Source organism: Lissotriton helveticus, chromosome 10 (assembly GCF_964261635.1).
Source record: "Lissotriton helveticus chromosome 10, aLisHel1.1, whole genome shotgun sequence".
In the NCBI taxonomy this organism is placed as follows: domain Eukaryota; kingdom Metazoa; phylum Chordata; class Amphibia; order Caudata; family Salamandridae; genus Lissotriton; species Lissotriton helveticus.
The window spans coordinates 357,060,047-357,074,790 of NC_136071.1; the positions used below are offsets into that span (position 1 = coordinate 357,060,047).

The 14,744-nt window shown below is 45.6% G+C and overlaps 1 protein-coding gene across 1 annotated transcript in view; it reads left to right on the forward strand.

The window, feature by feature from the left end:
• LOC144785195 (uncharacterized) overlaps positions 1-14,744 on the forward strand; it is a 187,680-nt gene that overhangs the window by 52,935 nt on the left and 120,001 nt on the right. Inside the window, exon 2 of the mRNA XM_078664243.1 lies at positions 8,729-8,887. Coding sequence (XP_078520369.1) covers positions 8,729-8,887 — 159 coding nt within the window. The remainder of the gene's footprint in view (positions 1-8,728; positions 8,888-14,744) is intronic.

A 14,744-nucleotide genomic window follows, 5' to 3' on the forward strand; every position in this document is an offset into this window, starting at 1 on the left:
AAGGTAGAATGGCCATACCCCTTAATTAGTTTTTGGGCAATTTCACAAGTTCTCCTCTTGAAACGGGGCTGAAAAGTAGCTAGTGAATTGTAAGATGAGCAATCTTGGAGATAGCATAACCTTACTCTTTCATTGAGCCAGCTCTTTTCGGAGCGGTTTTCAAAATGTTTCTCCCTGCAGGGTATGGGAATTGAGCTGCTGCTTAACTAGGTTTACTGCTTGCTGGCAGGAACGAATTTGCAGCTTCATGAAGCTTGGTTTCAACAACATATTTTGTTCAGCTAACGCGACTCTTGATGGTATCCACATAGATGGCAGCTTTGGTTTTGCAACAGTTTTTTTCATGATGGAATGAGATATTTTTTGTTCGTGATCCCTATTTGATGTAACATAAATTGGTGTCTAGTGGCGTGGGAGAAGTGCACAGATAGATATTCCTGAGGTCTCAAGCTTTTTTACGAGCTAATCACTGTCAAGACATTTCTCCTTCCTGCGAGGGCATTTTATCAGTTTGTGGAGACAGCATGTAGAGGAGTTTGGTGTTCGATTAAAGGCATCTTTTTCAATACTCATGGCCCATATTTCATGAATGGCTGGCTAGCTCCTCGATTACCTGGCAGTGGCGACTCCTCCGCTTAGGCAGAGGAGCGTCGCCCTTCTGCCAGGAGCAATAAAGAAAGGAAAAAATAAAATGATAATAACGGATTGTTATTATCATTTTATTTCTTCCTTCCGCTGAGGCAGTGCATGAGGGGGTGGTGCGGAGCTGCAGGGGAGGCGTGGTAGACACTCTTGTCTGCAATGACTGTTTGGTTGGCCCTCTCGGTCCACCCAAAACATTCATGCACTCCCTGTTCTTCATGCAGGCTGCACTGCAGCTTGCATGGAGAACATGCCCACCCTTACAGCCCTAGCTGAGTGCCGTATCACGGCGCCCAGACCAATCACAATGCTCCTGAGGTTGGACATAAGCAGGAGAGAAGATGCAGGACCGGCCGCCGGCGGAAAGCGATTTAGAAAAAAAATTCTTTTATGCGAGAAGCAGAAACATAAATATTTCTGCTTCTCACACTGCGAGAAAGCAGTGATGCGACGCTCCTCCACCCTAATGGAGGAGCCGCCCCTGAGTGCAGCCCTATGTTTCCCCTAGCCCTAGCACTAAATTAAGCTGCCTAGCATCAACACAGGTACCCTTGCACTATAGTGCAAGGGTGCCTGCGTTGAGGGGAATGATAATGTGCAGGAAGGTGTCTCTTCCTGCATATAAACAATCACAAATGGCGATTTGTAATTCCTATGTGTGCTGTATTGTGCAACACACAGAGAAGTGGCAACCTTTTCTAATTATAGTTTATTTGCAGAAAGGGGCACCTTCCTACACATAAACAATTGTTCATGGCGTTTAGCTGTTTCTAAGTGTGCTGCACAATGCAGGGTAGATAGAAACAGAAAACACGAGGAGAAAGTAAGCATTTCTCCTCGTTTCTCCATGTTAAGACCAGGTTTTCCTTGATCTTAATTTTAGTTCTGCCCCATATTTATGCCACTCTTGTAAATATGGGGCAGAGTCAAGATCAATGGGTGTTGCGGTGGAACGCCCATCGCAACACCCATTGCCCACCCCTTTCACGCTAAGTATAGTGTGAAAGGGTGCCTTATTTACAAGGCGGTGTTAGGCCACGGTAAGGAGCTTAACACAACCTTGTAAATAAGGTGGAGCCCTTATCGCCACAGGATCGTGGTAAAAAAGTGACATTCCTGTGGTGATAGGGGCTTGTAAATATGCCCTTTTGTTCGTAAGATGTCTACTATCACCTATTTTGACCTGCACTGAGGTGTCTGTGTGCAGCACAGCTATTGCCCTCAACAAATCTTCTGGCATGCCCCAATCCTTAAGTTTCGTCAACAGGCGATTTCAGGGAACCCAATCGAAGGCAGATTTAAGATCTACAAAACACAAGAATAGCCGGGGTTTCCTTTTCTTGGCCTTCTCTACTAAAATATTTAATGCTGTCACGTTCATTAGTGTTCCCATGCTTGGACTGAAACCAATTTAAATTCGTGGTCTTAGGTATTTCTCCTTTACCCAAGTTTGTAGATGTTGAAGTAGACATGACGCAAATAGTAATTGATTAGCAGATGTATTCCACAACACAAAGCACATGGTGAAGAACACTGTGGCTAGTGTTCTCTTATTCATATGTACATGCCAACATACAAGATCATTTTAGGAATAACAACCCTGTTCCAAATAGCTTCAGTAATTCCAAAGTGAAATTGCCAGAGCCCCCAAATCTTATGTTCTTAGTTGGATACCAGATCCCTGTTTTGACAAACTTAAAACACCATCAGTGGTTATTGAAAATTTTAGGTCTATGTATTAATACTGGTGTCGCTTCATCTAATTATTCTGATCAGGTCCTCAGGAATATTCAACATTATCTATCAGAGGAACTAAGGGACATTATTGCAAATTCAATAACAGTTGTAAACACGGACCATCTTAATTCACTAATGCAAAGTGCAACAGAGAACCTGACCACCCAAACAAGCAATACCGATCTCCAATTGCTAGGCTAAACAGACAGTGTCTGCCGCCAAGATAAAATAGATGAATGTGCCCTAATTAGATCCTTCTTAGACATTGTAAATGCCCTTCTGTTTGCCATTCCTCAATTCCTTCGTACCCTTCTACATTCTACCCTTATTTCAGTGGCCAGTTTCATCGCATTCAAGAGAACAGTTTATCACATCTCCCAGCTCCTGAGAGACTTAAACTGGTCACCCTTAGATATCAAAATCACATTTTATATGTGCTGCTGCTTTTACTCCAAAATCCATAAAAAATGTATGTATTAGGCCAAGCTACCTAGTATGTCAAAAGGATATTGGATCTGTCAAGCATAGACTATAAATGGCAATTTGTGGCCAAAAACAAGACGGGGATGGCGCGGGAATAAGAGCAGTGGATCTGACCTACTTTTATCCTAGGCCTGCTGGTAACCCGTCCAGGCTTGCAAGTGGGGACATTTGTTTAGGCCCTAAGGGAAGTCCGCGATGTCCAGTGGCGCCCCTTTTCCTTCCTCAAACTGGTTGGCTGGAGATGACCTGGAGCCCTAGGGGCTACTGACTTAAGGCCGGGGGCGGGACTTTGGTGGAGAAAGCGAGAAAGTCCCTGTCCCATCACTTGATGCAGCCCTCATCGCCTCCCCCATCTGTAATCCATTCCACACTATTAGATGCACCGGGAATGATAGAGATACCCGGAAAAATTGGAATCCCGATGGATCTCCAAGAGGTTGCCCCAAGACATGACCCGACATCCGGGGGCGTCCCAGCTGTGACGGACCTGTCCCTTAAGGTTCTCAGCTGGAACGTCGCCGGAATTTCAGGGAAATTGACACTACCTGACTGGAATGCTTTTGTGGACAAGCACTCCATATGCATCTTTCAGGAGACATGGAGCATGGATCCTATTCATAAAGCGGGATATTCCACCTTTTTTATTCCAGCAGTTCGTTCAGAATCAGGGAGGGGACGTCCATCTGGTGGCCTCCTTATCTGGGTGGCTGCCGCATTGAATTGTAGGACGAGGGAGCATCAGATTGGTAGCCCGGACATCCTAAATATTACCTTGAAGGACTCCAGGGGTCGTGCCATTTTGAACATCTTTAACATCTATGCATGTGGCACTAAGGGGGGAAGGCAGTCTCCAACAATTGCCCTATTGGATGATCTCTTGAGATCAACTCCATACAAGGCTTGTACCCTGGTTGCCGGAGATATTAACTGCACATTCGAGCCTCTAGGCTCGGATGTTTCCCTGGACCAGGCCGAGGAGGATGCTAGGAGGGGAATCCCTGCCCTTGAAATAGCCCCCATTAAGAGGTGGACCGAGGTGGCCCTGCAGGTGTATACCCTCAGCTTGGAGTTTAACTTAAGGGCTCTAAATGGGAGGACAGAGTCGGACAAGGGGGGGGGGTACACACATACAACAGGCCCAACCACACATCAAGAATTGACTACATCTTGTTTGATGTGTGTTTGTGGAATTCGGTCAAGGATATGTCTGTGGTCCCCTCAATAGAGAGCGATCACAACTCACTTTCCCTCACCTTAGATCATTGGTGGCTAGTTGATAGGGGAAGCCTGCCCCCCCCCCCCTGTAGTGGAACTGGGCGAGTCACAAGTAGCTTTGTGCGGGAGGAAAATAAAGTGGTCAAAATTGATTCTCTCAGAGGAAAAGGTTGCAGCCATAACGCACCGGTTAGCCCAAGCACAACTTAGCTTAGGGAACTCTGAGGGAGGATTGGGAATGGCGTGTGGAGTCTTTAGTGAGCTCACTGAGGCCCTAATCAAAATGTTTACTGTTCCCCCAAATAGCCGAGCGACAAAAGGAAGACAGGGGGTTTCCAAGGGATGGTACACCCACACATGTAGAGAAACCAAGACCAGACTGGTAGCAGCAGTTAAATCTAAATCTCAAATTAAGATCAGAGAGGCTAGGAAGGCTTACTCCAGTTCCCTCCATATTGCGAAGAAGGACTGGGAGGAAAAATTCTGGGCTGACCTACTAGCTGCCAGCAAAGGCAAGGATGCTAGAGGGTTTTGGAAATTGGTGGGAGCCCGCAACAGACCCGTCGATACTTTGAGGACTTGTAACATCCCTCCTCAGAGTTGGTCGAAACACTTTGGATCCCTATATACTCCTGTAGACGGCCCCCTAAATGAGCCTGCCCCTGCCCCAGCCTTGCTAGGAGACGTCACCTTAGATCTGTTTACAGGCAGGGAGGTCGAGGATGTCATTAAATGGGTGGCACCACGGAAAGCTCCAGGACCGGATGGTCTCCCGGGCGACCTCCTACGTGCTTACCCATCTGACTGGGGCATTGTATTCGCGGCCCTTTTAAATTACATCTTAAAGGGTGGCCCTGTACCAGATTCATGGAAAGGGGCGGTGGTCGTCCCCATCTACAAAAAGGGCTGTAGGAACAGCCCAGGGAATTATAGGCCAATAAACCTGATCGATTCTACCCAGAAAGTGGCAGGAAAGGTAATTCTGGGCAGGATTCTCAACTGGGTGGAAGAAAATAGAGTGCTATCTGACTTTCAGGCTGGGTTCCGCTCAGGAACGGGGACCATCGAGCAGGTTTTCAGATTAGCACTCTTAAATTGGAAAATTGTGGAACTAGGCAAGGGCAGTCTTTATTTAGCCTTCATTGACCTGAAGACTGCTTTTGACCTGGTTCCCAGGGAGGAACTCTGGAGGGTGCTTCAGGGACTGGGACTGCCCCCCTACATCCTATCCCTACTCATCAAACTCCACACCAGTAACTATGCCCAGGTTCGATGGGGGCAAAATGGGGAAACAACGGACAGGATACCGGTCTGTCGGGGAGTCAGACAGGGTTGCGTGTTAGCTCCCATACTCTTTTCGTTATATGTAAACGGTGTGGTTGAGCATCTCCAGCAAGAACCAGCCGACGCACCCTGTCTGGGAGGAGTAAGGATCCCCACTCTGCTCTTCGCAGATGACACTCTGCTTATTTCAAAAACTCCCCAGGGCCTACAGAAGCTATTGACCCGCTTCCAGGACTTCTGTGTATCCAGGGGTTTGGTTATAAATGTGGCAAAAACTAAATATTTGATTTTGCACCCCCCAAGGAAATTAGGAAAGCCGCCTGTCTTGAACTCTGCCCCCTTGGAGAAAGTCTCAGAATTCGACTACCTAGGGCTACGTATTACTGACAATATGAACTGGTCCGCCCATATTGATAAGATGGTCCTCAACCATAAAAAGGTAGGAGGTGCCTTGCTCAGAGAATTCCGAGCATCTCCGAGACAAGCGGTGAGCCCTGCAATCGAGATCTACAAGGCAAGAGGCGTAACATCAGCATTGTATGGGGCAGAGTTATGGGGTCATTGCAATATGGACGCTCTCACTAAGGCCGAGAACAAACTCTTGAAGGATCTCCTAGTCCTCCCTTTAAGCACCCCGACAGTCCCGGTGCTCCTGGACGTTGGCTGCAAGAGTATTAAAGATCAGGCTCGCCTTCGTCCACTGCTTCTTTGGTCCCGCATTTGGAGGGTCCCGGAGCTGAAGTCTTATGCTGACGGCCTGGCAGAGATAATGGACATGGGAGGTTGGGCCAAGATCAAGTGGCTGAGGGACATAAAAAGCCTTTTGGGGAAGTTGGGCTTGGGGGACTGTTGGATCTCAAAATCTGCTCCACCAAAGGCTGACCTCAAAAAGATATATTGGGAGTGGGTTTCTGGCAATCTTGTCAGGAACCATCACCATTGCAATCTGACCACATCTTTTTTGGAACTAAAGGATGTGGCTGTTTTTGAACCCTTTTTGGACCTAATCTCCCTGCCAGCTGACAGGTCCCTGTACTATAAATTTAGGGTTGGTACCCTTCCGATTGGGACCTTTGTAGCAAAATGGAAGGGAGCACACCGAACATCTTTTTGTGCTCTCTGCCCATCTAGGCCAGAATCTGTAGCACATATACTCTTTGAGTGCCCAGATTATATTAAACCCAGAAGATATTGGCTCAAACCCCTTTTTAAACGCCTGGGAACACGTAGGCATCTGGTCGCACTACGGATCTTAATGACCGATTCTACCTCTCTAATAGTTTGTGGTGTCTCCAAGTTTTTAAAACATGCATGGCTGATTCGTTGCAAGAGACTTTCAGTTTCAATTTAATTCATCTTTTAGCTAATTTATCATGGAATATTTCTATTTTTATCTGTTTTAACATTTGAATGTCTGACGTACATTGCATTGTTTTACAAACATGTTTTTTGTGTATGTATGCTTCCAAGATATCTTGCATATCGAATAAAAGCTTTCAACAACATATAAATGGCAAAATTCAAAACGTCCTAAGCTATAATACAATGGTGCAATGAACAATTTATGAAAATTGCTGCCAGAGAAACTAAAAACTCAACCCACCCTTCAATCTTTCTAGAAATATCAAAAATTAATTTTTTCTATCTATTATTGTGACTAACCACATTTTCTGTAGTCCTCAGACCTACTTTCACTTTTACTTACTCAGATATTACTGATATTTATTGTTTTAGATATTTTCTAATATTTTTATACATATCACTCTAATACTACCTGGTGCAGTTGCACCACAGAAAACTATATTCAACCCCTGCTGAGAAGTGCTACTACTCCCTTTTCAAATTATAAAAGTGGTGGTTCCCTGTGCCTTACAGCACCGGTCAATAGAAAGCAGCTGACACTTTAAGATCCTAGAGAACCAGGGCAGAAAACAGACTATTTGATAATCAGGTTTCTAATGGATGAAACACTTTTCCATATTGTCTAATAGCATAAGGTGATATAACTATGTTTTGACTCTTCTAAACAACTCTCGCTTTAAACTCAGTATATGAGTGACTGTGTGTGCCATTTTGGGGTTTTAGCAATTTATATGCTGCTGATGCTGATGATGATAATGAATGTGAGGCACCTGATTCTCTTTAAGCGTTGTACATAAAAAGAAGTGTCCCATCACACATATAAACCTCTGAGAAGATTGGGATACATTGGAAAGTTGAGTCCCATATAGATCGCCTGAAGGTTTGAAGGACCTCAGGAGGACCCTCAGTTTGCAGAGCATCTTTGGAGTGATTGTGTCAGGAGGTAATTTATCTACCCTCATGTAACCTCCATCGTAATCTGCTCGTACACCAGACCCTTTGATGGAGAAACTGTCACTTGGCCTCTATGTGGAGGGGAAAAACAGTGAGTGTTGGCCCTTAAAGAGAATACTCTCCTTAGTAAAGGAGCTGTCTCCTTGTCAAGGGATTAGAGACCTTCGGCAACAACGAACAATGTCTGGATATTGCCGAGGGTCTCTGGAGCAGGGCAGTAACCCCTTCAATTTACATCCTTGTGGGTGTCAACTTTTCCAAGAACAGATGATAAAAAGAAAAAGAGGTATGAAGACTTTCCTCAGTTTTGACTACAAAGAATGAGAAAGGAAAGATCCCACAATACTCCCTTGCACGATGATGATGGTTTCACCTCCACCTGGGGGGACCAAATGGCCAGGGCTTCGAACTAAGAAGAATAGTTTGTCTGGTTCTCAGAAAACTTACTCAGACACTAACAATGTCGAGAGGAATTACAAACAAAGCCCTCCACTCCAGGAGAAGCCAATTCACAGCCATTTGAGAGCGTGCTTTTCCAGTCTTGCCAATATGTATCTGACGGCTCTGCAAAAGCAACTAAAAATATTGACCCCTAAGGTTAAACTGCACTTTGATGCACTACCAGAGGATACAAAAAGGAGCTGCTGCCAGGAGCCTCAGATAAATGTATCCATCTTTAAGTCTCGACTGGCTCCACCCTGATGAGATGCTATTTTTAACTGTGTCCACAATGAGTTGTTTTCAATATTGCTTCTAATATATGTGCAGGTAGAGAAGTTACTTATGTAATATTTAATATTTGTTTCATTTGTGTATAGTTTTGATGATTCATGTATTATAAGAAATTAAACAACCAAATGTGAGCATCATGATTATTGCAAGCGCCACAGGAGTTTCAGGGACTTATTACAATCATCGGTCTGTGCCTCATGCCTCTATACATTAATGAGACTCCTTGGTGCTGTACAAGGTTTTCAGTATGTACCCTGGTGTACTGTATTACATATATAACTAAAGCGAAACTCTTCTTGTCTGCTCTGCTATTATCTAGGCAGGACTTGCTGAGGACATGACAAAAGGACTGGTGAATGGAGGCTTCAGAAGCAGTAAAGAAGTCAGGTGGGAGCGGAGACCTAAAGCAGAGCCAACTGCTGTGGCTGTGTTACCTGGGCTACACTCACCCATAAATACAGAAGTGGATAAGGAACAGGTAACATTTCATAAAGAATATAATGATGAATGTGAAGGTAACAACACTCAGTGAAAACATGTCAACTAGTACATAGATAGATACAGATGTGAGTATGTTAGAAACTGGCATTCCACATCAAATTTTGGTACATTAACCATGCACCATCTATTCATCATACAAGAAACCATAGACACAAGAAAGCAATCAGGTTATCTCTGCAATTAACAGTAGTTACAAACATGCCAATGTGAAAGATGTTAGCACTGACTCAGAACCAAGAGCCTAAGTATTTGGAGGCAGTATTGAACAGGCGGGTTGGCTGCCCACTGGTGGTTGGAGTTAGGTGCAGACGCGAGGCCCTGCTGCCAACCGCATACTGCATACAGACAAAGGTTGCGAGCAGCAGGGTGGTTGGCCATTCATGGGCATTTGGCACAAGGCCTTGACGGAGGCTGTGCACAGTGTGCAATGGGGGTTGGCCATCTGTGGGAGGTTGGGTGCAGGCCATTTGAACAGGGTTGGGTGCAGGATCTGACCGGAGGCAATTCAAAGTCAGAGCTGGTGGGGAGTGGCCAGCTGCAGGAGGTTGGGAGGAGATCACATGCAGGTGGTTGGCTGATGGGCCTGGCCAGAGATGCTGCGGCCCACCACCTACTGTGCATAGCCATACATTGTTAAAGGTTAGTTCATTTCCCATGTAAACACCTGACTATAACGTCACTTTATCCTTTGTTTTTGTCATGGAATTTCTATGTTTTAAAAAAATCATTTTAGCATAAGCGCAAATCCTCAGGCTACCTGTGCCAACCCCGTTTGCAAGTACTTATAACAACAAAACCAAAACCATCATACAGCTGCTGTGAGTAATCGATTATCATAACGGACATATTTACAACATTACATGGATACCCTCAACTTCTTCACTCTGTCCCCTCCTCTTCTGTTAGGTGTTATCACATCAATCACAACATACGAAATCTGGTTAGGGTCTCTATTATGATGTACTGCACAGTACCTTGCCTCCGGATACGATAGATCATTTTTGGTAATGGCATGCATATGCTGTAGGATCCTTTTATACACTTCTAGTGTAGTACTTCCTGTGTATCTTAGGCCACATGTACAGTTTAGAACATCAACGGCAGAATCCGTTCTGCAATTAAATGTACCTGTAATAATTTTTGGTTGCCTACTGAAGGGTGATGTATAAGTTGTCGTATTTTTGCCTATACTATAGGATTTATATCTCATGCATTTTTTAAAACCTGGTTTGGGCATTAACAACCTTTTTCTTTCTACTTCCTCTGGACTGCTGCGTTCTAGTACATCTTTAAGTGAGGGAGTATGTCTGTAAGTCATTTGTGGCCACCTTGATACAAGAGTGCCAATGATAAGATCTGATTTTACTATGTGCCAGTTTTGTCTAATCAGGCCACCAATTTCTCATCCTGAACAATGTAAGTGGTTATGAATCTCATTTCATCTTTAGCAGTGGTTTTCTTTCTTATATTTTTGGGAAATAGGATCACCTCCCTTTCCTGTTTGTTTGCTGCTCTCTGTGATTCTCTTCAATTATTTGAAAACTGTACCCTCTCTGTTTAAACCTCTCTGTTGTAATCAGTGACTGGCAGCCGAGGTGTAGTTTATGAAGATTATTTATTAGTCTTAGTTGCAGGATGGTATCCAACTACAGCAGTTCAACCAGATAGCAGCCTGCCTGCTGCTCAGCCCAGAAGCATAAATATATATACAAGATATTACACACTTCTTCATATCCTCCATGCATTTTTAGGTCTCGCTGGCGTTGCAGCGCGAAGCGCTGCCGCCAACGACTCTTATAGCCGCCTTGCTAGGCCCCAAGGGAGTCAGAGCTGTGCACGAACCGCTACAGACCTGGGCACGAGCCGACTCAGGTCTGTGAACGCCAACATGCACGCTCACGGCGTCACGCTCCCGCCCTCCGGCGTCTCTTCCGAGGCTCGCTCCAGGCCGACTTGCGGTGTGCGTGCTCCAGCGTTTCTGTGGCCGGAGGTAGGTAAGTGAGGGCCGGGGGGATTTGTTTGCTTGTTCTTTTCAGCTACCACTTGTAACAAAACCCCACTGCTGCCTCCACACAGGTGTGGGGAGGGCCCGCTGTGGTCAGAAACAGTGTTTGGGGGAAGGGATTCGCTAGAAAAGTGTTGAGCTGTGTAGTAGGGAGGACTGGTCAATTCTGGAGGGGCAATTTAGCGGGCTGATGCCACTGCTAACAGGGCTTCTGTGCACTGTAGTTGGATTACGATTCCAGCAAAGCACTCGGCTGATACGGCTTTTCATCTTCACATGGCGCATAACGAGGCCAGACGAGATGGGTAAATAATGCAACTATCGGCATAAACGCAAGAGAAATATTTCCATTGCGCTGCCTGGGTCAACTCTACAAAAGTGTCCAGTGCCGGGCCTGATAGATGTTGTGACACTGCAGGTTATGAGCTGGGGGTCACAGCAGCGCCTAGACTCCCGTGGATGCTTTTGAACCGGGTGGTAGAACAGTGCACAGATTCCGGGGCTTATTTACAAGCTCCTCGCGCAGCCCGTGCGTACGGGCGGCGCAACGGGCTTGTAAATAAGCCCCTCCATTTTATGGGGAGAGGGTTGTGAGGTCACAAGACTGCAGCTGGAATCCGAGAACGCCTTTCTCACCCAGAAACGGAAATGTACTGTTACTGGAAGTACTTAGTGATGACTCCATTTGGCTGCAGTGTGTAACGTGCCACGGTCTCTGTGCGAGGCACACCTTTCCTCCCTAAAGAACAACATGCTTCCGCGGTTGACCACTAGTTTCTGGATGCCAGCTAAAGGTTATTATTGTAACTGACTTTGCCTCCGGTTATCAAACTGTACACAAGATAAATGGGAGAGTCCAAAATAATACGGGTTGATTTGTTTCCCGATTATTATTTTTTTTAAAGTACCCAAACGCAGTGACCTTCGCTGCCTGTGAAGCGAGCAGATAATTCAATTTTCTGTCTCTGACGTCCAAAGTATTTTATTTCGTAGATCAACCATGCCTGGTCCACTTAGCCATCTTTTCAAAAGTTGCAGGAACGTGCGATAATGCAGTGTGTTCCGTTTCAAATACCTAATCTCGGAGCAGAACCCAAATTTGAAGCAGCAAACCAAGAAGCAGCACTTCAGCCACCAGGCCACAGCCCGTCCTACCTATTGTTCGCCGGTTATTCCTCACCACGCCACACACCCGCTTGCTGTCAAGCCACGCTCGACCACGACAGACTACAGGCAGCATGCAAGGACGACGGAATACTATTACAAACAATCACGGCCAGAAGTATACAAAATAGTTACCAACCAAAGGGTCTCGCGCCTGCCTCTGCGTCATGGCGCTTTCGACGATGGGCTCCAGGCCTCGGGGTCATTAGCGCCTCTCAGCCCTGCCGGGCACACCTCTGCACCTAGCAGTCCTCCGAGGCTTCTCGGCGCCCTCCCCGAGACCCCGCATCCTTTTCCCGCGCCGCAGGTTGGAACAGTCACGTGGACTCGTGTGGCGTGGCGGCTGGTGCCTGGAGGTCTGGCAGATGGCATGCAATGCTGGGGGCTTTTTCTGTCTACACCCCACAGGAAGTTGGTAATAAAACGACAAAGACTGAGGGAGGCCAGGAAGAAGGGGCCGTGATTTAACAGGGCCCGTGTAATGATTGAATATAGGTGAGAGCTCGATTTTCTTTGTTGTGTACCGACAGAGAGGAGCCTGTTCTGTTTACAGCAGCCCCCAGACAGTGATGGACGAGAGAGGCGGGCGGGGTGATCCAGGATGGGTATAGTGGGACAACACACAAAAGAATGTGCCTAGACTCCCCAACACAATTTTGCATACTAGACATTGGCCAAACCAAAGTAGCGAAGCCAGGCAGGGACTGTCTAACTAAAGGAAACAGAGACTGGTATGGTAAATAAAACAAGCATTTGCAATGCAGTAGGTCTCGTATTTGCGAAATTTTAAGCTATTGGCATTGTAAATGCCTTTTATTTATGTTTTCAAAACCAACACATAGATAACAGGTTTGTCATTTACAATGCCAGTAGCTCAAAGTCTCGCAAATGCGAGACCTATTGCATTGCAAATGCTTGTTGTGTCATTGACTGTACTACAATTTCTCCTTGCTCGGATCATTTCCCCATAAGGGATACTCATAATTGTGTGTTTTGGAGGAAAACTAGTGGTGTGTAATGTTGTATTACTGGCTGTTGTTTACTGTACATCCTAGTTTCTAACTTTTTGTTCCTCACAAATACTTCTAGATCAAGGAATGTTACATTCTCCTTACTTATGTCATAAGTGAACCTCATATTCAACTCATTCATATTGAGATTTTGTACAACATTTTCAGCTGATTCGATGGAACCTCTCCACACCATAAATAGGTCTTCGATAAATCTAGATCACAACACCACATGTTCTTCCCAGATTCAGAAGGGTCCCAAGATGGCCGCAGCGTAGGAGCTCACTTCGAGAGCTCCTTGGGTTCGGGATAACTTTTTAAAATTTTAAATCCCTGATTTAAACCCCCACCCCTCCCCCCGAGCACGCATAGACAGTAGATTTAGAGATCTAGAGGTTATTACAGAGATACCTCGACCTACCGTGGAGAAGGCTGACCTTCACTGGACTTCGCAACGGCACCATCTAAGACTGTTGAGGGCGACCGAGGACAAGACGGAACGACCCCTCCTGACCCCCATAGATCGCCGCACACCGATGAGGGAAGCAGACTTCGCCCGACATCACCGGGCAGCGAGGAGTGGATCGCCACGGTGCCCACAGCGTACACGGCTGTGTAGCGCTTTCAGTAACTGATCGGCGGCTCCTGGGTGCCATCCGCGACTCTGCCGAGGTGTCCTCGACTCTGCACAAAGTACCGGGATGAGGAACGCAGCCCGAGAGAAGAAGAGCGCCTAACGCGGTAAGAATGAGGTACAAGATGGAACAACGCCGAGAGCGCTGAGAGGCATAGCGGCAAGCGACCTGGATAAGAGTCACAACCGCAGGCAGAGCGGTTTTGAACTGAATACATTTAAAGGGCCCCTGCGCCCCTGAATGGAATACTAGCGGGGACTGAAATAAAGTAATGAAAATGAAAGAGCAGAAAGTAAAACTTTAGGAAACTCCTGAAGTGGCGTGCCTGACTCTAAAATGGCGGCCGCTCAGGACAACTTGCCCATATAAGTCCACAAAAAGAGAGTACACCAAAATGGCACCACTCAGAGGATATAAAAAGAGGACTGACGACTAATTGAAATTTAATGGACAGAGAGAAAGGACCCAACTCCAGATCCCTAACTGAGGAAGAAAAGAGAAAGAGGACTACATTAAAAAGAGTAGAAAGAGAGAAAGTCCTCAGCCCATACTAAAACTACTAAAACGGCGGACATCCTTAAAGACCTATTGTACTACATTGATCTAATTTGTTATGAAGACAGCATACTCTAATGTAATACAGAAGAAACTTCTGAGAAGAGAAATCGACAACAAGAATATATCAAGTAATCACAACTACTAAGATAAGAATAACTGTTATAATACGGGATATAACTATTTAATCCTACTGTTATAATACTTAATATTACCGTGATAATTACTGCCGGTAATTAACACAAGACACCTACAATATAACGTAGAAGAAGGAATTCATCGCCTACTACGCCAATACATATCACAAAATGGAAGACAATTATCTAGAACGAATAGGCATAAACGCTTACAACATACAATACCCTACATACCTCTCCAAAAATGCAGCCAAAAATTTTAAACATAACGTCATGAGGAGAAACCCTGACACATTGATCGCTGACACGTCATTCTGTATGGACAAAG